At 38.3% G+C, this 26985-nt stretch overlaps 1 protein-coding gene across 6 annotated transcripts in view; it reads left to right on the plus strand.

The window, feature by feature from the left end:
• The window catches only part of OTUD7A (OTU deubiquitinase 7A), a 147118-nt gene that overhangs the window by 82071 nt on the left and 38062 nt on the right, over positions 1 to 26985 (plus strand). For 4 of the 6 annotated variants that reach the window (XM_030015270.1, XM_030015268.1, XM_030015274.1 and 1 more), the window contains exons 5-6: positions 4753 to 4909; positions 9157 to 9311. In XM_030015270.1, the coding sequence (XP_029871130.1) occupies positions 9161 to 9311 (151 nt within the window). In that variant the 5' untranslated portion in view covers positions 4753 to 4909; positions 9157 to 9160. The remainder of the gene's footprint in view (positions 1 to 4752; positions 4910 to 9156; positions 9312 to 26985) is intronic. The other 2 variants (XM_030015272.1, XM_030015273.1) reach the window with 1 other exon arrangement.

Here is a 26985-nt window from a genome sequence, read left to right on the forward strand (position 1 = left end):
ATACAAAAAGTTTATTGAATTGAGGTTATAGTGTATTAAATAATGTTGAAGTCAACCCAAATAAAGGGTAAAGAGAAATTTCATTTTGGGAATAAGGTAGCCTTCCTGTAGGCAAACCACAGTAGTCACAAGAATGTGTCTTCATTGGTGCAAAAACATGAGAAATTCAATGTCAGTCCTTTCAGCTACTCTTGGCAGAGCATCATCTTTCTATATTTCAGATTAGCCCTGTATCTTAATATTTAATCACCTTTTACCTGGGCAACAAATGCTCTGAACAATTAACTACTCTCACATATACATGGTATTCCTGTTACGTAATCTGAGAAGCTGAGTGCCTACATTAACTGCCAGTTCCCTTAAAGCTGATGTTCCCCTCCTAACCAAATTTTTTCTAATGGACTTGATTGTTTAATTACATTATTTTCCCTTAATAGTTTTTATCTTGTATATGAACTTTGGCAAAGCGTTATCTAATGAAGAGTGGAGGAGCTTTAGAAATGTAATAACCAAATAAAAACTGGCTTACTAAAAAATTAAAGTTTCTGAAACTGTAAGTAAATACATTTTGCATGCAGAAAAGAATGAGAAATTGCACAGCCTGAGCTCAAAAAATGTAAATGTTTCACTAAGAATAAATGGTCTTATTTACTGCATTGGTTCAATTTCATTATATTGTCAGGACTGTAGAATTATGGTATTCTCCATCAAACACAGCATGTCAGAAAGAATTACTTTCAAAGTCTGGAGCTGTGCACAAACAGGGTCTTTCTGCCTTCACAACCAAAAATGCAAGCATCATGAACATTCAACACAAGAGCGGTCTGCACTTAGTCTGTATATTGCCAAACCAGCTGAGAGGAATCAGTAATGTTAATAGGCATTTAGCCGTGTCACACTGCAGGGAAAGTAAAAAAAGTGTGTGTGGGAACTGGTTTAATGCAATTGGCGAGCATGTTTCCGTTGGCTTCCTAGAGCGCTGAGGCTGGTCATATTATTGATGGTGCTTATTTCATCCTTTCTTTGAAAATTATGAAAGTGGAAGATCTTAGTTGCAGTTTAGTCATTATGTCTTCCTGAGGATTTGCCCACTGTGCACTGTTTGTGTGCTGTTTTCTTTCAGTTCCTCACTTCTGATTCTGGACACATGGGATTTGTTCTAACATACTTGCTTTTGCTTCATTAGTTAGCCCTATGCATCTCTTTCCACTTGTTTGGAAAAAGTGTCTACCTATTGTTTAACTGGGTGAAGCTATTTGATTTTGAAGAAGTCAAATTTATATTCAGATGAAGACTGTTTACTTCTGAGTATGGCTCAGTTTTGAGAGAGAGGTACTTAAAGGAGAAGAAAAGATCAAGTATAACTGAGATTGTATTAAATTGTATTTAAATGATTTCAAGTCATATTAACCCATCTTAACATTTAGAAGTAATCGGTATCTCTTCTTTAAATACTTTTAAAATGCTTTTTCTTACAATATACAACAAATTATCCCTTTTTACTGCCTCTTCTATTTGCATTGTATAAGTAAGAAATTATTTAAGGAAGAAATTTGGCTTGAAAGTGAGTGGAAACCAAGGTCTTAATTGTGTTTTGAGGATCAAGATGTTTTCACTTACATTCAATTCAAAGTGCCGTTTGTGTATCGTGTGACACATTTGAAAGGAAGACTGCAAGTATATCTGTGTGTCTATACTGTTAACTACAAGAGGAGTGATGCTTATTGACAGGTGGATATAATATGGATGATTGTGTTAGATCTTTTCCAAGTATGTATATTTAAAGTGTAAGTTGTGTTAATGCTTTGACTAGCCATCCGGAGCAAAGGTGGTGGTGATGGTTTTGTAGGTGAGGAGAGACTATATTCACGTGGTGAGAATACTACGTCTGGTAGCCATCTGGCTTCTGAGTCACTGCCGCCTCCTTTACAATTTATTTTCTTTTTTTTTGCTTAGTAGTTTTTACTATTCCATCTGTGTGGGTTTTCACAGCTAATAGTAGTTTTCTGGCAAAGATAATATTTTTTTTTAAGACTTTTTTTGTTGGGTTTTGTTTTGTTGGGTTTTTTCCCCCCCTCTACATTTTAGAGAGCTGAGAAAATGACTCCCTCTGCAGACGAAAATAGTGCTAGTTCAAATGTATACAGGGAGGATCCTACCAATTCTGCTCGTTGCTTTCAGAGTGTAGAGCATGCATAGTTCGGACTTTTTTTGTAAAGGTTTTTGTTCAGGATGAAGTAGTACAAGTAACAGCCAGACTACCTGCCACCTGTGATAATTATGACTTCAAAATGGGGTAGAGAGGTGATGTTTGCTGGATGAAAAAAAGAAAAAAGTTAATACATGGTTAGTAATTAGTAGTAACAGTTAGTAAAATACTGCTGTAGTAGGAAACCTAGTATTTGAGTTTTGGAGAGGGTTTGGGATGGGGATGGGGGGGTGGGTTGGTTTTGGGGCTTGGGTGTGTTTGTGGGTTTTTACTGTAGCTGTTACTATTTGTGTGTTTGGTAGCACCACACTCAGTTTATAATGTTTCAGGGACTTTGTGAGGCTTTACCAGTATACGAAGAATGAGTTTCCACATAAGGTTGCTCCTCAGTTGCACATGTAGCAGAGATTTTAGTTGTCTCTTACAGCATTGGGTGTGCTTAATTCAGCACTGTTGAAATGTGGAGTTTGCATAGAAACTGTCCAGGAGTCCAGCTCCAATCAGCACAGTTCTGTAGATCTCATTTCATTTTTAAGTAATCCAACACAGTGGACCAGTGTTACTTCAGCTAACCGGTGGTGCGTTTGTTCTGGGTTTTTTCATTTTTAATGTTCATTAACATGTTTCATCATTGATTCTTCCATCTTTTCAGATGCATCCATCTGAATAAACACTATTAATATATGTTGTGCAGTTAATTTAGGCCTGATGAGTAACAGGAAGAATTAAATAGCACAGATATTTTTGTGCAGGTGTTCTAAGCACAGTTGCAGGGCCCAGAGCCTAGAGAATTACATAGCATAGTGCACAGGTGTAGAGGGGGTCTTTGACGAGAAAACTTCTTCCTCACACTGTCATGGATTTGGAAGGTCTGGATTGGGTGTGCTTCCTTGGTGCCCAACACAAGGCAGGTGTTTTCTACCTGTACAGCTATTTATCATTATATAATGGAACCTGGATAGCATTTAATTTTAAATTATTCTTTTTCAGTAAAACAACAGCTAGCCTTATCTCTGGCTCTGTTGCATGTGAGCTGTGTTTTCATCAGCTGTCAATGCACAGATATTACCAGTTTTCTATATATAGACAGAGAACTTTCTGTATTACCAGAAAGAACCTCTTTTGTCGAAAAGATCTTCATAGGCAGCTTACATAACCTTTGCTGGGATGAGTTAAGAATGAAATGTGTCTGTTGACGTGGTTACTATATGGGTTCTGATGATCATGTAGTCAAGAAGCAATTCTGAGTGAGGGGTGATGTCATAAATGCAGAAAGAGATTCGTCTTCTGCTGTTAAAAGGCTATCTTTTCAATACTACTGTTGAAAATACTGCAATAATGCTGATACCGAGACAACTCATGAGTTGACTTCTTCAGACTGATACGCACTTCAGTTTTCCAAATTTGAGCAGTCTAGCCCCCACACATAGTGACTGTGCTTGAGTGCCCAGCTGGTGCATTTTAAATTAGCAGTCATTACACCACTGAGTCACTTTTGATTGTTATCTGAAATTCACGAATGCTTTGTATCATTCACCAGTGGCAGGTTGTTTTAGCTTGATCCATATGTTTCCATCCTGCTGGTTAAGACTTACCTCATTCTTTCTCCTAGTCACTAAAGAAATTAATTGTATTCAGTTTCTTGTGATCTTTTTGTAGGGATGCTGCTTAGTACAGTGGATCTACATATGAGTTGGGTTTTGTTTGGTTTTTGTTTTTTTTTTTTTTTTTAAAGGACAGTAGCATTTTTGTCCTGCATTTGCATTGAAAGAGATTCAGTTGTTACAAAGCTGAGATGACAAATTTGGCCATAATCCACTAAGGTAGTTCTCTTCCTGAAGTTTCTGCATTCCTTTTTAACTAGCCTCCTCAATATTTCCAGCTTTCCTTCTGTTACTACATCTTCATTATGTTACATTTTAGAAGTCTTTCCCTTGTCCAGTGGTGATCCAGCTATGGAGTTTGTGGTCCTTCACTGGTCTTGCTCTGGTATGTCCATGTCTTTCTTGTGTTGGGGAGCCAGAAATGGACATAATGCTCCAGATGAGTCTCACCAGGGCTGAATAGAGGGGAAAGGATCACCTCCCCTGCTATCCTAATGCGGCCCCAGCATAATGATACAGTTGTATTAATAGTATAAAAGCATAAATGTAGAAGTGTTATAAAACATACAATGGTACAGTGTAGGGGCCAGAAGACTGTGAAATGGGTAGGATTAGCAACAGCGTAATCTGCTTTGATACTGAAAAACATATAATTGTGTAACCATATCCCACACGCTTTCAATTTGCTGGAGTAAGTTGAGTTTTGCAGGCAGTCCTCATGCATGAGGCTGAGAAGGACAACACCCTCCTGGGGCAGAAGGTAAATGATGTTTGTATTCTACTTGGGATATGTACTTGCAGAAAGAGGCAATTGCTAAGAAAGCAAAGGCATTCCATTTTGAAGGTTAAATATAACCAGGTAGTTGCACATGGAGTAGGAAAGGACTGTGTTTCATTTGGGGAACAGTGAAATAAACTGGTTTCCAATTTCTTTCACAGTTTATTTCTCTGTAGCTGTGGTACAAGCAAGAGCCAACCAATATCGTCTGCTACCAGTAGGAAATCTCCATGCTAGTCCTTACCCTTGGCATGTGGTAAAGTTGCAACTGAGCCTGTGAGGAGGAATTAACAGGAAAAATCTAATTCCTGTTCAAAGGTAAACTTTGACCAAGTCAATAACAAGCATGAAGGTAAAACCTACGCTTTTGCTTATGTTGTGTCATTTAACTTCATCCTGTTTGCTTTGCTTTGCAGTATTTCTGCAGCTGTGCAGGCAGGGTAGAAGTATGGAGGTACCTTTAGTATAACTGTGTTTTGAACGCCATGTGTTAACAGCGTGTCTAGCACCAACTACTCTTGAAGTGCCTGCTTTAATTTTTATTTGATATTTGTAAAGAACATTGCCTAGAAGGATGGGTTTCACTTTTTCAGGAACAAAAAAGTAGGTACAAAATGCAGTAGGGCAAATGTATTTTGTTAGCCATGGATTTGGCAGAAAAAGCTCCCATGCTGGACATTGTGTCACATTTCACTTGAGGCAAAACATGATCTGCTTCCTAACAGGTCCCTAGATGATTGTGCCCCCAAAAGAGTACCCTGGTAAGATTGCCCCCCCCCCCCCCCCCCCCCCGACTGTTTAAAAACACAGTAAAAACTGTACAGGAGCTGCAGTATTGGTCATCAATAAATGACCGTACAACAAAATAAAACAAAATAATAAATAAAACAAAACTTAAAAATTACTGTAATATCAGCTCCTTCTTTCTCCTCTTCCTTTTAAAATCAACCTTCTAATTTCCTGTGAAGTTGGACTGTTTTTAGAGAGGTGCCACTAACTTGGCTGCTGGGCTCAGCTGTGCCCTGCCATGGCTTGTTGCTGAGTCCGGCACGGAGCAGTTCCGACCTCTCCTCGCAGAGGCCACCCCCACAGCCTGCACTGCCAGAACCTGGCCACTGACACCCAGTGCAGTGACATATTGGTGTGATGCTGGTTTTCTCTCAGTAAGCTGCTGTCACTTTGCCTTGGGACAGGCAAATCCTTCCAGGAAGGAAACCTGACAGCCCTCCACTTGGGCAAAAACATGGTGCTTTTCTCTTATGGTTAAGGTGGTATTACATAATAACTACTTTAGAAAGCCCTGGATAGATGGCTGGGTTTGGTGGGGGTTTTTTTATGGGGCATGGGGAATTAGATATAAAAACAGAAAAGAACTTTGTGTACCCTGATTGTATTAACTAGTACTATAATTGTAATCTCTCAGAAGAAGAACAGGGTGAAATCCTGCCAGACCCTTCCTTTCTGCCTCTCCCAGCTGGGCCTCAGTCGGTCCAAGTGTTTATACTGTATATTTGTTGCAGGTGTTTCCGATATGGTTTATGGAGGTGGCTTCTCCACTGAAAATTCAACTATAGAAATACTACAATAGAGGAAGCTAGAAATATCCTGATACCCTGGATCCTGTGTACCCTTGGCTCCAAAACCCTAGAGATTGACCTTGAGTCTCTCTGAGTGCTTTCTACCATTGGCTCCAGTTGAGGCCAAGGGCTCAACTAGCCCAAGGGCTACCACATATACTATCTCCTGTTTGATCTGTTCAGAGGTTTATCAGTGCTCAGGACCCTAGTTGAAATAGTTCTTCAGTTCTTCTTTCATGTCACTCGATACAGAGGACTTGTAGTCTGACGGTAACCTGGAATATGCCTTCTCCAGAAAACCACAATGCCTAGGAAAGCTTGTGTTAAGTATTTGTTAACTGGTAGGAATATGGCTGTTACATTATTGATCACATCCATTGCGATATGGTGTCCGTGTTACAATTTTATTCCCCAAAACTGGATCTCTTGTGCAAGTCCTTTGACCTTGCTTTGTTTTATGGCAAAACCAGCTTTCAGAAGGATTTGGATTATTCTTTTTCCTTTCTCAAACACTTCTTTCACTGTGTTACCCCATACGATGATGTCAATGTACTGTGGGGTTTTGGGGGCTTTACCCTTTCCCTGTGCGATCAGTATCTATCCATGGAAATGGTAGTGCTGTGCTTCCATGCCTGGGGCAGTCAATTCCAGGTGTATCGGACACCCCTCCATGTGAAAGGAAACTGTGGCCTGCAGTCTGCTGCCAAAGGATTCAAGAAAAACACATAGGTGGTGTGAGTTGCAGCATACCAGACTGCCTTTGACTCCAGTTCATACTGGAGTTCTAGCATGCACACAATAATGTACAGCAGCACACAATAGTGCCATGACTGTTCAGGCTGTCGTAGTCCACTGTTAGCCTCTACCCACCATCAGACTTCCATGCTGGCCATGTGGGACTGTTACAGGGTGAGTGAGTCTTGCTGATCACTCCTTGTCTCTCATCAGTTAATCAGCTCATGTATGGGAACCAGGAATCCTCAGCTGGTGTGATATTGTCAACCATGTGCCTTCATGGTAGCAATCAACACCTGCTGTTCTTCAGCACACACCCCACAACAGAAGGATCCTCTGAGAGGCTGGAGAAGGTAGACAGCACAAGGTAGACACAGGCCCACAGGTTTGGGGAGGAAGAGAGATACTTTTTGAACTGCTGGAGCTGGCAGGCCAATCTGTCCACAGTTGGTACCCTGATGTCTGTCCAGTCCATTATCACCAGGGTGCTGGCACATGGTGTCGGTGTGCTCCATACAAACTTCTGCCACATGGACCACATGCACTGGATTTTGTCTAGATCTTTGGAGGACTGGTTGTTGTCCAGGTTGCTGTAAATCACCTCCACCTCCACTAATTCCCTCAGATACTGGATACCTTCCTCAGTGGTGGTCCACTTGCCTTAGTAGCTTGCACATCTTACTTGAGGGGATACCTTGCTTTCACACGCAACAGGAACTGCCTCCAGAAGCTGTGGATTGTTGCCCCTTTGCCGATTCGCTGGTCCTCAGCTAGGGATCCCAGCTGCTGGGCTTCCTTACCCTCTAATTTCTGACTAAGGACCTCAGTATCCCAGTGGCATAGCAACCAGGTAATAATTTGATCGCCTGGCTGACAGCTATAATCTTTCTGCATAATGTGAGCATTTTGGTTATATGCAGGGATGTTTGAGAAACTGAAGGGCCATTGCCTGCAGGCAGGAAACATCTACCCCGAAGAAGGAGGAGGTGCCATTCTTAATTTCCCTACAAAGTTCCTTCTGGAGGAGAAGAGGAGAAAGGTGTAATTCTTAATTCACTCCATGAGATGATTCTCAGAGTATTGGGATGGCAGCTATACATGGGCCAAACACCAGATTAGGCTCAAGGCTAGTGCTTTTATCATAGCTCTCACAGGCAAAGAAAAACAAAGTGATAAACAGCACAGCAAACAGCAAAATCTGAAAGTGGCCATTAACAAATCCTGGAGTTTGATGTACAAAGCCCTGGAGTTTGCTGACCTCAGCAGGCAACTAAGCACCTCCCAGCTGCTCACTCACTCTCCTCATCCCCCCAGTGGGATGGGAGAAAGAATCGCAACAGCAAAAGCAAGAAAAAAACCTCATCGATAGAGAGTTTCATTAAAGTGAAGGAAGGAGGGGAAAAAAAGCAAGTGACGCAAAGACAATCACTCACCACCTCTCACAAGCAGACTGATGGCAAGCCAGTCTCTGAGCAATGGCTACTTTGGAAAGACTCTGCTCGAGTTTTACTGCTGAGCATGTTATATGGTCTGGAATATCCCTTTGGTCAGTTGGAGTCAGCTGTCCTGGCTGTCCCCTCTCCCAGCCTCTTGTCCACCCTCAGCCTACTCACCCACGGGGCAGAGTAGGAAACAGAAAAGGCCTTGAGGCTGTGTAAGCACTGCTTAGCAATGACTAACGTATTGATGTGTTATCAATGCTGGTTTAGTCGCAATTCTAGAAAATGAATGAAGAAAATTAACACCATCCCATCCAGACCCAGTACAGTGGAGAAACTATAAAGTACAGCAGTGGTGTTTACAGGGCAAATAAAAGAACAAATACTAAGCTCTGTTGTGTATATGTTAGTATTAGTAAGTAAGTCAAAAGAGCTGTAGGCTAGCCAAACATTTAAATACTTGCTAAACTTCAATGTATGAGCAGTGACAATGATACGATGATTGTGCTTTGAATGAACAGTGCCTGTGTTTAGCTGGATTGGAGTCTTCAAGTTGCAGAATCATTTACAAGCTGCACATAAGAAAAAAATCAATAAAAATATGAAATGTTAAGAAAGAGAAAACCTTCCCATGTGCATGATCAACAGCTTCTAGGCTAAGGCAGAGATGAATGACAAATGCTGTTTATTTTAATGTGCGGTAGCTTGAATGTTTTAGCATTTTTAATAGTCTTTTTTGGAGCAGAGAAGAAAAATATGGTTTACATCACTTTGGAGTATATTCTAAAATTCTGTTTCTTTTTCTTCTTGGCAGATGGATGCCTTCTAGTCAACCAGTGATTCCTGCTGCTGCTGCATGTCTGGCAGCATCTCTGAATGATCACATGACTCTTGATATGGATGCGGTCCTGTCAGACTTTGTTCGGTCCACAGGGGCAGAACCAGGTCTGGCAAGAGACTTACTGGAAGGTAAGCTTTCAGGACACAAGTATTTCCTATGTTCACTGCTTGCTTAAAGCAAGAACCAGTCATAAAAAGAGAACTCTGGTCTACGGAAACCAACATTTCTTAGTATTTTGACTAGTAAGTCAATTCTTGTAATGAGCCGACCATAGCTTATACTAAGGTAGGTGTTTTCAGCAAAAGCCTTAAAAAGTTCTTAGTGTTAGATTGCGGTATTTTAGGATATTAATCGTCATGCCTTAAAAGTATATGTGCCAGGGAGAGGGGGGAGGGGGATTTAGCTGAATTTTGTCATTTTCAGCTGCCTGAAGTAGTTGTAAATGTGTCGGCTCGCTGTGCAAAGCAGCAAAGTTTAGTCTGAAATGGACTTGCTGTAAAGTAATAGAGAAACCAGAGATACTTTTGGGGCCCAGTGATTAATATGCATACCTGAACTTCACAGTATGGGAGTCAAATGGCTAGGTTGAAAAACATCTAAGAAGCCATATCAGGAAAATAACTGGGTCTTTTTATTTATTTTATTGTAGTTGTTTTAAGTTTATAAGCTTAAAAGTGGAAAGACACCTTTGATATTTGAAGGCATTTTGTAGTAGTTGTTTTTGTTCATTTCTTCTGATGTAGGCTAACAACAGTTGTGAAGATGGGAAGTTAGAAATGAGTAGGTAGTATCTATGTAAATTGCAAGGCAGTTCTGTGGGCTTGATACATGCACACTGGACTTTTTCCCTGAAAACTTTTTCTTTTTAAATCTTAATATGCTTTAAGAAATTGTGTGTTAAATCAAAGTAACTATTGAACAGCCACAGCAGACTTAAAAGTGTACGTCAGGGTATGTATCTCATTTTTGCAAGGGCAATTTCACTTTATCATATGTATGCTGAAAGTTTTAAATTTTGCTATAAGTTCTTCTTTTACTCTGGGTTTTTCAGTAATAAGGAGTGATACATTATTAACACAGAGGTACACACAATTCTGCAGCATTTCCCAAGTCATCTGTGTTACGTGTAATAAAACCTTAGAATACCTAGCTGTGAATATCATCATTGGCTCGCTCTATTTAAGAGACCTCTGTTTTGTCTGACTGATTTGCTCAACCTGTTGTTCTAGATTCTCTCTTGGTCTGTTCGTCTTTTTGAAAAAGACTATGAGAAGGTTTTTCTCAGCAATATCAGGACAGATTGTCAGTTATTGTGCTAAGAGCAGCAGCAAAATTTGAGAAGTGTTCCTACATATCAGAGGTGGTTCAGAGAAGTTACTTACCTTGTTTTCCTTGCTATACCTTTTCCTTGCTGTAAAGGATAGTGCTTCCAAATAAATATAGAATAGGATTTTTCTGTGTTGTACTTCTCAATTCTGTAGATGAATAAATTCACACCATACATATTAACAAATAAATAAGCAATAAGCAATTTAATTATTCTGAACAGGCCAATAGACATATGGAATTTATCAAGGTAAAAGGGATTGTTGCTAGTTCTAGACAAGATGTGCTCACAGGAAAGTTTCAGCACGTGTAGTTGTGGCCACATTTGGTGTAACAGCTTCTAACACTGGCCATGTCTTGTGCTGGGGGACAGTAATTGATCCAGTGGTTTCTCATTTGTTTAAAAAAGACACAGAAGGGACTGCTACCCTTACAGCATTATAACTGTCTTCGTAGTTGCCACAGTGCATAGATGCTCTGGGCTCTGTGAGCAACACTGAAACCCATGAAGTAATTTCTTAAAGATAAACAATATTCAGAAGAGCAACCCCCACACCATGGTGCAAAAGGCTATAGCAAATGTATTGCACCTGGTCTTGGAATGATGATGTCTCTATAACATTTTCAATTCAAAATTTGGAAACAGGTGTGCAACAATATTTTTGAGAAATTTCAAGATGTGGTTGTAGTTTGTAGCCCTAAAATGACTGTCATAGAGAGCTTTGAGCCAAAAAACTTGCTTGTATAAACCCTCATTTCCATGTAATCACAAGTTTCGGTCAATTCTTCTAGGGTCCCATAGCCTTTCTCTCTTTCTGATCTGCTCACAGATTCTATTTTCATAACTTGCTCAGGCTGAATGTTCATATCATGCTACTATGGAGTGTACATATCTTTTTCAGAGCCATTTCTAATACCGTTTCCTTTGTTCATCTTTTTGGGGAAATTTCTTGAATTTCACTGTCCTGTAGACAATCAAGGATACCAGTTTCTGCTTCCTTATCCAACTATTTTAATTGTTTTGCTTTGATTGTTCTGTGGATGCATTGGGACAGTACTGGGCACAATATGTGGTGTTCTCCCCAGCAACAAATCGACGAGTTAAATAACACACTGACCGTTGTACAGATAGCTAAAAAATCTATACATTGCGTATAGATTGCATATAGGTTTTCTAAATTGCCAGAAGCTGTCCTAAATACTGGCTCTGTTGATGTTTCTATACTCTGCCTGTCCTGCTGGTAAAATCCCTGCAGGTTTTTTCTGTTGAACTTTGTATTGAGCACAGCTACTTGTCTCACTAAAACATTGCACTTGTTGTGCTTGACACATATCTTCCAAAAAGTGTCCGTATTGATTTGAAATTAAGATATAAAGAGATACACACATATATTGGTTCTAATTTATTTGTCTAGTTCTTTTTGCCAGCTATTAGTATCCTAAAATAAATAATACTATAAACCAATTGCTTTTCTATCTAATTTTGATAAGCTAAACATGTTGAGCTCCAAGTCTTGCTTTCTGTCTCTGTATTTTTTCTGTCATTCAAAAGAATGTATACAGAAATGTTTTGGCTATTTTGGTATACATCTTTCTAGTGCCAAGATTGCCTTTTTGCAATTACATTGTATATGCTGCTGTTTGTATCTTTGGCCAAGTTTGCCTGCACAGGGAGCTTGTGGTCAAGTCTATGCTCAGTTTGGTGTTTCAAAGTTACCAATTCTAGAATTCTGTGCAGTTGCTTAACTGTTAAGGAGCTCAGATTTCACAGACTTAAGATCTTAAAGGCATTATTTTAATGGTGTGAGAACTTTGTCATGCACATCTGAAAATGAATGTGAGCGCAGACTTTTAAAACTGCATCAAAATTATAAATGGGTTTGTTTTAGTTCTGACTAAGAAATTAATTTTATTTTCATGACATTGCTATGTTTACATTTAGAAAAGCCTTTTATCTGTCTAATCAGCCACTCATTGGTGGATAAAGTTGCATTAGAAATTGCTTAGTTTGTGTTTGTCCAATGCACAATTTGTGTTTCATTCCTACTTTTCATAGGTTACTTGCTATTTGCTATTTATGTGATACAGCTATGGGAACTTACATGTACAGACTTGGAGAAAGTACAAGTAAGGGTATGTGGAGGCAGAAGGGGGTTAGCACATAGACCTACACTTTAGTAAGTCATCTGTCTTACTGTTTGAGTTTTCTTAAAGTTTTCTTGAGTATTGTAAAGAACCTTCCTTCCATTACAGCTTATTCTGATAATTTGGTAGATTTATAAACAGCCCATTTCTGCTGTTAAAGAAAATTTTTGAAACTTGAGATTACAATCTGATAGGTTGTAGAGCTATGTGTTATGATTGATTCTGTGATTTTTTTTTTCATTAAATTGTATATAAATATTTCAAAACTAAGGCCTTTTCCCAACTGTTCAATATAACAGTGGTGATATTTATGACTGGATATATTTTGTAAATCTACACCATTTGCATTAAATAATAATTAAGCATAGCAAAGAACATTAGATTTATAGTCATGTAGAGTTATATAACTGGCATATTGTAAAGAATTGATTATGCATTGTTTTCAAGCAGAGGTTTTCACAGCACAAAACCATTTACCTTATTACTCATGTGCATCTATTAAAGATATACAATCATATGAGTAATCAAAATTTATTCCACTCTCTGCTGTGCTATGGATGCTTAGTAGCTCTGTTTAATGAGAGCTTAGAATGACTTTATGGCTTTAAAGTGTGAATTCTCTTCTATCCCCTTTCTGCCCCCAGCTTTTTTTTTTTTTCTTGCTTTTGAATATCCCAATAACTGCATGCCCACTTCTAGAATAAGAACCCAAGGCAGCTGAGATCATGAGAAAAATCCTTTCATGGGGATTGTGTACAGCTAACCCAAACAGCATCTTATCTCTCTCAATTCAGGAGGCTCTCATCTAGCCTTCTCTGTACTAGTATAAATTTTTTCTTGTGCCCACAGTGTGCCTGCATGCCTGAGCAATAGCCGAGTGAGCTATTTCTGGGCTGAATTCTCCAGATGACCTGTCTCCACATCAGAATCTATCTTCTATCAGAAGCTGCAGTATTCTTTGTTCACTCTGTTAGTTGCTAGCAGTGTCTCATGCATAGAACACTTCATGCTTGTTTTTGGTTGCTTGTTCTTCTTGGTACCTTTCTGTACTTTTTATACTGAAGGGCTTTTTCTTCCTCTACTCAGCACTCCTTGCTTTCTTTGTCTGAATGCTGTCCTGGACCACCCAGACTACTTCCATCATTCTTTTCAGTTGAAAGAACAGCTTTCTACCAGCCCTGCCAAAATTCTTAGCTACTATTACGGCTGAATTATTAAAATGGGAAGCACAGTTCTTTCAGCTAGGTTATGATTACAAGACTTCGGAATGTTCATTCTTGTTGTTTAGGACTCCAGGGAGGAGACTTCGTTGATAGCTATTTATACCTTCATCTCTAATCTTGCAGAGACTTTAAAGTAAACACCCAGCAGGAATTACCTTTTGAGAGCCTGCACATCTACAGATAACTGTCCTCAAATTCATGGCATCTCCAAGACATCATAAATCCTTATGTGTTTATGTTAATAATTACAAGCCAACCAAAGAATGATGAGTATGTCCCAATGCAAATAAAAGGACACCAAAAGCTATTTGCTGACTGTACCAGATAATAAGTAAAAGCATAGGTTGGGGAGAATATATTAGCACCACATATGTCAGCAAATTACAGAGTAGAGAGTGACTGTGACAGTTGCTTGACTCTCTGAGTAGCATTTGACTCAGGGGATGCGGAAACTGGATCTGACATTACACAGTGTGATGGTTCAGGAATCAGATATGCTTGAAGCAGATCCCTTTGTATCAAAAACATATGCTACAGACCTGCAGACCTGAGATCTTTTCTCTGCACTTTCATTCAGGAGGAAGTAAGACTGTAGAAGTTTGTCTCTCTTTCAGAAAAAAACAACAACAGATTTATTCAAGTAACATGCCTGAAAACAAGAGCATTCCCATTACTGTAAATCTTACTCTTAACAACCTTTCACATAATTCCTTGAGACAAAGGCTTCATTTTGAACTAGCAGCATCCAAGAGCACAGTGTGAACCTCTATATATTTTCTAAGTTTAGAACCACTTTTTAAAATTGCATTCAAATCTCACATTGAGTCTTGTGCACCAGGACAAGATTATCACCAATTCTTTTCCCCTGTATATTCTTCCAAAATATATTACCCCCTATTTTTGAAATTATGGTTGTTGGTATTACTATCCTGTCTTTCATGAGGAACTTAGTAGCTATAGGAAACTAGATGGTTAAAAGACAATCAGATACTTTAAAAAAAGGACACAATTTGGGGCATAGAAGGACACAGTTCATTCTGTATGTCCTAGTTTCAGCTAGGATAGAATTAATTTGTGTTGTTTTTGCAATTAAGATTGCAAATTCTTGAGAAATCACTGACTGGGACAGTTGTTTATCAGTCCCCTTGTGGAAATAAAGACAGCATGAACCTCTACAAATCTGCTGGAGAACCTGAAACTGTTACTTCATTTGCTCTTTGTGACCTGACCTCGAGTGCTGCATATGCCACTTATATGGTTTTTGTAATTTCAGTTTTATGCTATGCATTCAGTAATTGCTTTTCCTGAGATTAGGTCTGATTGTTCTAGGAAGCATTTGTCATTATTCTATTATTTGCTGATGTCAGTGCCTCATTTTTCAAAAAGGTGAACAAATCATAAATTTCCAAATTTAAAGCATTGAAAGGGATTGAGTCTAAAATGACCCCATTTCCAAACTTTTATAGATAATTTTTCACTTTAAAACTAACCTATCAATTGCTGTGCAAAAGAATTGAAAGAAGTGTAATGTGAGTATTATCATAATAAATTATATACCAAACCCCAACCCTTTTTCCCCCACCTGTAATAGAAAAACTGGAGTTGTTTCAGACATGAGAGTTAGGTGAACACAGCATAAGGTGGGGAGAGCTCAATGGAAGGTTTAGTATTGCTTTTTGCCTTCCTCTTACTTTGATGGAATGAAAATGTGCTGAGTTAGGGCCATCTAGATGCTACAGGATTTCCATTAATTACCCAGAGATCTGTATTTCAGCCCTCACTTAATTTTGAGGATAAGGGGGAAAAAAACAAGCAAACACACAGAAATTCCTAATTTTACTTAAAACCAGGCTTAAATAAAAGCCCACGCTCAAGTGGTTAATATTGACAGAGCAATTTGACAGTAAATGTGACCCAGGTGAAAGAAACAACAATCTTAGCAAAATAGTTTGAAAAGCAGCCCATGCTGGTAGGCATGTGTATCGCTTCTTTGTACAGGATTAAATTAGGATATGTATTAGATTAGTGTCACAGGAAAACGTGAAATCAGCTGCAAGACTCTCCAGATGTCATCTTTGTATATGCATGCTTGTTAATGGCAGCCAGACTCAAAGGCACCTCAAAGTCAGGGGAAAGACTTCTTTGCCTCACTAAGCTTTGGGAAAATTCTTAAGCGTAAACAGATAGGTCTGCATGGTAGAGGGTTGATTTATCTTCAGCTGTGTTTGATCTCCAACTTCCCCAATATCCAGGAATGAGGAGGGCATGTCCCTTTTCCTTCTGGATAGTCTAGGCTGGCGCCTTGAATCTCCCATGCATAGAATAGCAGTGATGCTTGAGTTGTTAAGTATAACCTACTTAAAATGTGGCCTAAGGCAGAAAGAAAACCATTAAAGAAAATAGTTTAATCTTTAAAATAAGTTATGCTATATTTCTTTACAGTGCCAGGGTTGTAGGTGTGGATGGACTTGGAGATTACTAATAAATCAGTTAGAAAACAGATTAGTTTTCAGGAAGCAGCAGGTGTGCAGGCAATGACCACTTGAATATAGGGGGAAGGCATAGGATGAAATATTTTTAAATGCCAACAGTATAGACAACCATCAGGAACTGGAGGACTTGTGAAATTCACTGGCAATAACAATAATAATAATAAAATAAATAATAAAAACATTAAAAAGAATCCAAACTGCATCAAAAAATATACTTAACTGAAAAACTGCCCTTTTCTTTGTATAAATGATTTCATTTATTTATATAAATGATGTAGTATTTCACCATTATATAAAAGTAATTGCTGTCTATTTCCAGCTTTATATAGCGCTTAATTGAGGTATACATAGTTTGCCATTAATTCAGAAATCAGGAGGTTGGCTTTACAGTCATGAAATGTATGCGGTAAAGGAGACTGACCCCATGGAAAATGACAGAGATGCAGTAGATAGATGTCTCCTCAAAGAATAGTCTATATAAGCAAAATTCAAAGAAAAGCGTGTAATTAATGGAGAGGGAGAGAGAAATTTACAGTACTGTCATGTGATTGAGCGTACAAAGCTAACTCCCCCAAAATAGTCTATTCTCCTCTCCTGCAGACAGTTCCTTTTTTAGTTCTCTTGTGGAAGGGTTGGCAAACGGAAGAGGAAGTTGAGCTGCTACCAATGTCTCGTTACACAGAAATCAAAATTGTCATTTCCAGCTGTCTGTTCAGCTTTGAGTGACTGTGCATTCTAGCAGAAAATGAGGCAAATATTAAAATGTCCTTGCTACATTATTTTCCTTTGAGAACATGGACCAAAATTAAATATTGTTTTAAAACCTCTGGTCTAATTTTATCCTAGTTTTGCATATAAGTTTTTTTACAAGGAATAAAGCTGGTCTTGAGTTCCTCATCTTATTCCTGTTAATATTTGTTAATCTACTTCATGTGAAATAGGAAGAAGTGACTGCATTTAAGCTGAAGTTGTGGATTGCTTTATTAGCAGTTGGTTTCTAAGAACAGACTTCCTTACATGGGAAAGAAGCTGATGGCAGACTTCATATCTTAACAGATTGTAAAATATGGGGGATTTAAATTTTTATATATGTAAAAAAAAATTAATCATCGTGCACTGGCCTAATGGCACAAAACGAGGATCATTTTATGTTGGTGAAAACTAACAATCAGTCAACAGTCTTGAAAGACAGAAGCTGCTTATCATTTCTCCAAATGCCTTTCTAGCATAGTCACCTAAAGCTCCTAGGTTTAATAAATAGCTTGTATCCAGTAAAAGATCTCCTAGCATTATCAATGCTAGCAAAAATTGAAGAAGTAAAAGAACTTTTGCAGCTGAAGCTGGAATTGCTAGTTAGTTAGTTAGATAATAACTCTGCCTTGTGCCTGTAATCACAATTTTAAATATTTGGAGAGTCCTATGGAACAAAAAGTCCTATGAAATTGTGAGGGTAAAATGTCAGAACTCTTCTAGTTCAGAACAGTTAATTGTAACTTCACCAGCACATAGAACTATAAACATAAGCTGCATTAAAAAGATAGAATATAAAAGTTAGTCAGGTTCAGCTGAGACATTTAAATAAAGCCTCCTGCAAAGATTTGGAGAAGATATTAGAATGACTGAACAATGTCCCTAGTTGTGTAAAGGTAACAATATTCCCATGTGGTCCTAAATAAAATTCAAGATTTCATATAATTATTGGGAATTATGAATTCTCTCAACCAACAGCATCTCACAAAATATCATCCGCCCTGATACACAAGTATGCAGGGAGAATTCCTGTCAATGACAAAGTACATTAACCATGCTCAGCTTTTAATTTCTGTTGTGGCAAATGTGAACATTTCCATTTCCTAAATATACAGGGTATCAGGAGCACAGAAATGAACTTTAAACCTAGACAGGACAGAGTTGAGGTTGACAGGAAGAGGAAGAATTGCAAAAGCTTTCCTCTGTTTTGGGAGAGCTAAATCAGTTCACAACCTTCAGGCATTTTTGAATTCTCCTGTACAATTGAATACCCATGTAACCCCAGGAATAAAAATTGTTCTTTTGCTGCAGTTGCCCATAAGTTGGTCTGTCTTAGGCACATCCTTGTTGATGAGGAGCCCTTAATGTAGAATTCTTGGGGACCTGATTATTTGATATTATTTCATCTAAGTGTAAAACTACACAGAAGTGTGAATCCCAGTAGATTAGCAAGAGATCATCATAAATGCATTAGCCTGGAGTGTTACTTTCTGTGTTGTCTTCAAATTGAACTTACAGGTCCATTTCATAGATCGTGTCTTGATATTCAGTGCCTTGCTCAGGTTGGTTATTCTTCTCTACCTGAAAGTTAGCTTATTGCCTTCTATGTTTATGTTGTCCCATATTGTCTGTGTTCCATTGGGTCAAGTTGATGACTTGTGAGTCAAGATGATAACACTTGTACTAGATTTATGCTATGAAACATCGTGAGGACTTGTCTTGTTCAGACCTAACTGTAAAACACTGTTACTCATTTCTCTCAGCCTTTTAGCCAACACTTTCAGCTAAGAACTTTTTCCTGTGTTCTTGGAGGGAAGACATAACAATGTAGAGATTCATATTGTTTTACTTTTTGACATGCATAACTGCTGAAAATATAAGCTGAAAGATGGCATAGAAGAACGTAGATGGAATAAAAGCCCTGGATTTTATTTTTAGAAGTATGCTATACAGCCTGCCAAATACTGGATTTGTGTCTGGTCATTTGTAAAGATCTCGGATTGTACATCCTTACAGGTAGTTTTCACCCTCATAAGAGGAAGGACTACATGAATCAAGCATCCCTGCGGAAAATTCCTGTGCCTGTTTAATTGATTTGTTACTGATCCACAGTATAGTCTCATGTAAAATGCTGGTTCCGTTAAATGGGCTAAAAGGGGAGATGATGTGCCTCCCACCTAACAGCTGATGCTTTGTATTTGTGGGACAGCTGCTATGCCAAGAACACCTTTCTATACACTGGCATGGAGTATTAGAGTCACAGAGGCATGTTATCTGCAGTAGATTTGAAGGAGTTATAATGATTGGGATGGTACTGAAAACAAAGGTTTTGTCTGCCAACAAGACTTTTGCTGTTTTGTGGGCAGGGATGCGTTGTTGATTTTTTATTTTTTTTTTAGTAGGGAGGGTTTTTTATCCTGTGGATGCTTTGCATTAGCTTTAGTAATAGTGGGATTGTAATTTTTTTCCAATTAATTGGTAAAAAATACATACAATGATAGTAAAATATTTAAGAAATGGTGGCAAAAAACTTGAAAGTTACATTGCTGGTACTGGTTCTTCAGTAGTCTCTGTCTTATTTTAAAAAATGTTTTCTAAATGGTATTGCATTCAAGTGTGAGTTTCATTAACAACAAAAATGGCATTAAATGTAAAGTAGATGGGCAGATATTGTACCCGATTAGGATGGTTAAAAATTCTAAAAGATGCATCCATTTTAGTTTTACTGCCATCTCACCAAAATACCTTTTTTTACTTTCTTGTATTTGTCACACTGAAAAATGACGTTCTGTCTTCCTTTCAGCTTAGTTTCTTGTTCAGTTTCGTCATCTTTTTGTGCTTCTGTAGACCTCATTTTTATTTTCTGAAATACATCATTCTGTACTCTTGCCCAAGTTGCTTTCTCTGTGAGCTGTGTAGCATTTTGTCTTCTTTTTTTCCTTTACGGTTTTGTGAAAGTTCCACATTAATTCTTACTGAGTATTTTTATTGTTTCTGCTTCTTAGATATATGGACCAGCAGTTCATGAACTGTAAACACAGGCTGCATCATAATTTGTTTAATTCTGTCTAACCTTTCCCTTCTGCATCCTTTTTCTTACATGTTTTTGGTCCTGTTTAGCTTTAGGCAGAATTTCCTGCTCCTTTTAAAATTTCCTTTGCTGAAGTCCTGTGTATATGTTGTTGCTACAAGTTGCCCTTCGTTGTGGTCCTTACTATTTAGATCTTTCCTAGTTCCCCATCTCAAATTGCATCCCTTCTAGCATTTTGTTCATCATTAAATCAAGAATCGCTGGTGACCTTTCAAATGTTCTTTTTTACATATTGGAGTAGGTGGATATTTGAAAGCTTGGCAGGGGGGAGTGCTTTATAGTTACATGCTTGCTATTCCTACTAATTAATGATAAATGTCCTCTAGTTTCATTATATCTGATTTAAGAAGTGAAAGACAATAGATTCATTAACTGTAACAACCCTGCTAAGCTACGCTGGTTTAGCCAAAACAATAAAAAGCAAAAAAACCCAAAGACTAATAACATGTCGCTCAGGTCTTGCTGCCTGAGTATTATCTGCCTGAAAAACGTAAAATCTAGTATCGGTACAACTAAGCGTAGGCTGCTTAATGGGTGCCTGATTTTTGTTATTAGAGAGTACGAGTTGTGATCTGACAACGCATGTGCTTAACATTGAGCAAGCAAGGATTACTCATGTGCTGCAAAGCTTTAAGTCACTTTCTCCTCACAGCACAATCAAGTTTAAGACTTGACTAGAGAAAGGCTAGGTTAAAAAAAAGATGGACCTTTATTCTCCAGAAAAACAAGGGTGAATGCAGCTGTCTAAGCACTATGAAAACTACTGTAAAACCTGAGTGGTGCTAATCGTACTACCTGTATGAAGTCAGAGTGTATTTCTCATCTAAAAAATTACCATATGTGATAGTCTCGAAGCAAACGGTTTAAAGCAAAAGTCCCAAGTTTCTAGTGCTCTTCTGCTTTCAGATTTCAGCTTTCAAGCTGACCAGTTTACTAAAATGTGGAGAGAGTTGGAAATACATCTGTTAAAAGAAAGAAATCAGGACTTTGAAACTTTTCCAAGAGAGCTTCCTGTAGAAAGCACTGTATAGTTGAATTGTTTTGGTTTTTTTTTTTTAAACTGTCCAATATTTTATTTAAAACTCAACAAAGTGGTGATGTTTTAAAATAATACCTGGGCAAACAAACCCTTGGCTGTCTGATAGTACAACATTTCTGGTTCCACTCAGGAAAAAGTAATTGTAAAATATTTACATATTTGTTACAGTGCTATACCATGTGTATGTACATAGTGCATGGATCCAATGCGGTGGATGATGCAGCCTACATGCAGCTTGGGGCAGATCCAGATATGCAAAAAAACGGTTACAGGAATATTTCTTGTCCTGTGACATTTACTGTGGTTTGGTTTGACCTCTTCATTGGCATGCACCCAATTTCCTGGCAGCAGAGTCTGAGGAAAATCCGTGTTTTATTCTAAATTTCTGACTAACCTATTGGCTCAGTAGTTTGTCCATCTAATTCTCAGTCTTGTCCCTGGGCTGGTTTTCTTGCTAGTTTGCCTCGAGAGGAATATAGTAGTAGTCAAGGCTAAATATAAAAACGTGGGTCTTGGTCTTTGGCTTCTTTTATCAAATGTTTTCTGAGGAGAGGATGGCGTCCACAGGTTGAGAAGGACAAGAAGGCAAGATGGAAGGGCTGTGAAAGGTGAAGGAAGGAGGTGTATTCTCTGATCACAATGTGGTCAGTCCTAATGAGGTCACCTCAACCTTTCCCTCCCTCAAAAGTTAGATTTAATAGTAAGCGGCTTTCTCCAGTGTTAACTAAAGATGTGATGCCCGAAGAGCAGTGTGCCAAGGGGAGAACATGCTCTCTGGGGATCCTGCAGTAGTACTCTTGCATAGAGAATGCTCTTGATTGCTGCCTCCTCTTCAATTTCTTTCTAGCCTGGGATTTGGAGTCCGGTGAACCTACCACAGAAAGCCCTGGCACTGGACACTCGGCTCTCATCCCCTGACCCTTTCTTCTACTGTTGGCACTTTTGTGTTGTCCCCAGTTGAGGCACCCTAAGGAAAGCTAGGCTTTTTGGATCCAGGACCAAGGCCTGGGAAAATTTTATGTCTGTCAGCTTGGCCTCAGAGCATCAGACCACTGGGAAACCTACTTCTGAACACTTCTTGGACGACTCAGGTTGTCTAAATAGGGCAGAGGTGGGGGCAGGGGGAAGCAGTCCTCTCTGATGATCAGGTTAAACTGAATCACCTGGAATGCTTCTGAAGTGAGTCCTACTCTTGCTGTTCTTCAGCATCTTTTTTTTAACCCTTTACTAATCCACTTTGAGGTGGTAAGGCAAAAATGGATAAGTGGCTTCTTAAATTATACATTGTTTTATCTAAGTCTTTGGTTTTTCTTCAGGCTGACAATGCCTCCTGTTGTTATTCAAGCAACTATTATTTAGGACAGGAACTTCACAGTGTAACTGAGTTTATTTTTGAATTTCCCTTTCATGTAGATGTCTGCTGTCTCTGACACTAAAACATCAGTACCAGCCCTCAGTCAGAGTGCGTCTTCCATTCTGTACTCAGCTGCAATTTTTTTTTTTGTTTTGTTGTTTTTCCTCCACACTAGAAATACTTGGTTTTAAAGCAGAGACCTTTCAGTCCTGTTAAATTTTACACTTGCTGACGCACATAGCACATATAGCTGTTCTGGAAATAACTGTTCAGTAAGAGTATTCTTTCTGTTGAGTTAGTATATTAATTTGATTCCAGCATCCTGATCATGATTCACTACCTGTCTTTCCTAACCAGCTTTGTGCTGCTCCAGCTTTTTGCTGACTGATGTTCTCTGACCATTAGGAACTCAAAGCCTTTCATGTAAACCCACTGGGTCAGTGCTGCTTTGGAGCAATTCAGTTGCTAACTGATACAGTGTTACCAGTGACTTGTCATCGGATGTGATTGTGTGTACTGAAATAAGGTTGTTATGTCTGTGAAGTACCCTTTTAAATACAATAATATTTCATATAAACAAAGAAGTTAGCAGTCAGTGAACAGTAGGGTGCATCAGATAAGTAACAGTAAAAAAAAAATAGCGGACAATCTGAAAAATAGTCTTGTGTTGTTTTTGTCCTTCACATTACAACAAAGAGTCTCACTTGACTTAATTTAGTTGATGAAACTATGCAAAATAGGTTACTTACCTGTTGCTTCTCCTTCAGCCTTGCAATGCAGGGCATGTGAGTCCCTATGTCAGCTGTAACCTCTGTGGGATAGGAAAGATTGTTCCTTTCTGTTGAGGGCCTGTGCAGGAGATGACAATTAAAGAAAATGAAAAGATGTGAGAGCAGGGACTTGTGTGAGGAGCAGGGTCTAGGAGATTTCAGAAAAGACCAGGGAACAGACATACAAACAGAACTTAGATAACAGAAAGACTAAGTCTTTTCCTAGGGACTTAGAGGGACTGTATGCACTCTGCTCCAAACCAGAAGGCTGCTGAAACTCATTGGACAAGTAGCAAGACTGGCAGGAGGGAACTACCCCATGAGGCCTGGGGGGGGGGGATATGTTTGATTTCAATGTTATATGAAATTTTTTTTGTTGTTTCTGACCCAGCATACCTTGGGTTTTTTTCTTCTTTCAAAACTTAGTTTGGAATGTAATAGCATACAGCTTTAGAAATTCAAAAGCTTTTGGTATGCAAAGTTTAAAGGAGGAGAGCTAGGCAGAGTTAACTCTATTCTCCACCATCATAAACCCCACTAGTTTCTTCAGTAACTTCCAGCTGAAACTTTCTCACCTGCCATGTCACACTGCTAGAAATCTTTGTTGAGATGATCTGCTCTGGGCATCTCTGAATTTAATAACCTTTCTGATTTGTTCCCAGCTTGTCCACTGCAGTCCGTTTCTATGGTCCAAATCACATCACACTTTTTATTAGATCTGTTGACTTCTTTTTTTTTTATTTTACACTGCACTAAATTTTTGTACTTATTTGTATTTCTTCACATGGTGTCTTTTATAAATGGCTCTGGTTTTTTTCTCTCTTCCTTTTCCCTAATTCTCTTTGCTGTCTCCAATTTCCTCTGCTTTGACTTACGAATTGTCTTCTTTATTCCTCCCAAACTGATGAATTCTCCTCTTTTTTATGGGCAATGGTAAAAACAAAAGGTCTGTCATTTGTATTTACTTTTGAAAATATAAACCAAAATGAGAGAAAGCCTTGGCAAAGGGGGCAAGTTTACCTGTTTCCAGTACAGAGAGTAGCTGAAAACACACTAGTCAGTTAGGGTGGCTAATATTCAAAAACACTCCTTCATGGAGATGGAAGGGTACTTTAGATATTCTCTAATTTGGTTGATTTTTTTTCTTGCATTCCAATGCTTGGAGGCTCCAGCAAATTTGGGGAAAGCGAGTCCAGTAATCATTTCCTATGTTGGTTCTCTGAAGTTTAAGGCTTTGGTGCTGAATTGGTGCTTCCCATAGAAGAAATTGTTCAGGAGATGGGGACAACTCCAGGGAGATGGAGAGATTTGAAAATAAAATATTTCTGTGTAATATACCTGTAGTTATAGAAATCTTATTTTGTGTATAGTTTCAAGTCTGTATTAGAAGTTCTGTTGCTACATTGTACCATGGAGTCACTGTGTAATTTAGTTTTAAATGCAACACAGTCAACCTAGTTTCTGAAGGCTGCCTGTAATTTTTATGATAGAGCTTTTATATAAGTTGATTGCATTTGGCCTAAAACTAAGGACAGTGGGATTTCTGTTAGTCTACTGATTTTCTGCTTTCCCATTACCTACATCAAAGCCCCATCATACAGTAAGCAGTCACTTACAGCACATGCATAGTGATTTTTGTTAGATTTCAGGACTTAAACATGAAAATATCTTGAGCAGTGACCTGTAAGGAATGCCCTGACACTAGAGAAATGCTGTCTGTGTTCCATTAATATAGGTCTGTTACTCAAGGATCTGTATTGAATAAAGTCAGGTTGCTGCTGGGAGTCATGCAGCACTGGACTTGTAGCATTGACAATACTCAGATAATACCTTTTTGTTTAAACCTGCATTTCCTAGAATTATATTTATTGTCGCTTCTACTTTTTAAAAAAAGTTCTACTTTATTGTCCTCATGGTGAGAGGAAGATTTAAAAAACATATTTTAAGTGCCTCCTAAAAACAGGACCAAACTAAAGCAATCCCTGCTCCAGACATTGATACGTGATCACATCAATCTTGGGAACACGCTCATGATTCTTCGATGTTTGGCTTGGGCAACTTGATTCAGATGATATATGTAGTTAAGTCAGAGCTCTGACTGGATTATAGCCATTCAATCTACGTGGGATTTTTAGAATAAAAATGCTGGCGGTAACTCAAGTGCTTGTTCTAGGATCTCTGACAATTTTCCCTGAATTTACAATTTCTCCTACAGGCTTTCTAATAGAAGATTACAGCATAATATGTATAACGCTTCCATATCACTGACGTGGTACCTTATATTATGGACTACTCAGGATGTATGTAACATTCTTGCTCAGTGATATTAATTCTTCTTTCACAATTTTGTTCAGTACTTCAAAACCTGAGATAGTTCAGCTCAACCCTGTAGGTAACAGCTGTTTGTGCTGGTTTTTTTCCAACTTCAGTTAGGTTTTTATTCTTCACAGAAATTACTGTAACAGTAGAAGACTTTCTTTTATCTGTATAAAACTGCTTTGTACTATTTTTAGCGTATTCTCCTTTGTGTAAGCAAATAAGTTATATTTAACTGCTACTCAGGTGATGTAGCTTCTCAAAGTACACAAAGTGACAACCTTTGATGGTGTAATAAATCATGTATTAGTCAGAATCAGGTTACTTTCGAATTGCCAGAATAAGTGCTCATGGAATGCTGTGAAAGTCGCATATAATTAGTGGTGTCTTTTTTCTTTCATTTAAATATTTGTAATTTTCCAATTAAAAACAAGTACTTGGAGAGTGCTAGGACATCTATGTATTTGAACTTAGCAGGATTGTTTCGAAAATAACATACAAAAATCTCAACATTCTTTTCATTATTATTTTTTGAGAGTGACAAGTACCATTTCACCACCTGTACTAAACAGACTTCTTTATCTCTGGATATTAGCCTGCATTCTGTTACCACTGGTCATAGCAATATGATGAAGTGGGAGCTTGGAAGCAAATCTTTTAGAGGATTCTCTGTTGGCCGGTTCCATGAGCAGTTCACACAGACATGGAACCACACTGATTGAATCCTCTCACTGCATGTTTTGTTACAAAACATTATCCTATATTATCTGCTTTCTAAAAGACTTCTAAAATCTCTGAGAGCGCAAGTTCTTTCTGATGCATAAGGTAAAGGGATCTAAAGTATTTTGCATTTGCATTCTAGCTGCTCCGTGAATAGAAAGATAAAGTTTCTCACTCTTTTGTGTTATAACACTTAACAGTCATGTCTTTCCATCATTGCTGCTAATTATTATTTATTATTAATACAACTGTACAAATGAGAATTATTACTGCCTCTCATTATTTTGTTAAATTCTGTGGGATTTAATGTTCATCTTAAATTGCCAGTTTCTGGAGCCATTTGATCGGAATCCGAGAAAGGGAAGTCCTGGCATTGATTGCCTTGTATGATAAAATGTCTGGATTTGTGGATGAGACGAGAGCAGTGGATACCTTTTACCTCAACATTTGCAGGCTTTTGACACTGTTTCCCACAGTATTGCTATATTCAAGTTAGGATGTTACAGTCTGGATGGGTGGACAACTACATGGACAAATAACTGTTTTGATGGTCAAGCTGAGAGGGTAGTGGTTAAT

The sequence above is a fragment of the Aquila chrysaetos genome, chromosome 5 (genome assembly GCF_900496995.4).
Source record: "Aquila chrysaetos chrysaetos chromosome 5, bAquChr1.4, whole genome shotgun sequence".
In the NCBI taxonomy this organism is placed as follows: Eukaryota; Metazoa; Chordata; class Aves; order Accipitriformes; family Accipitridae; genus Aquila; species Aquila chrysaetos.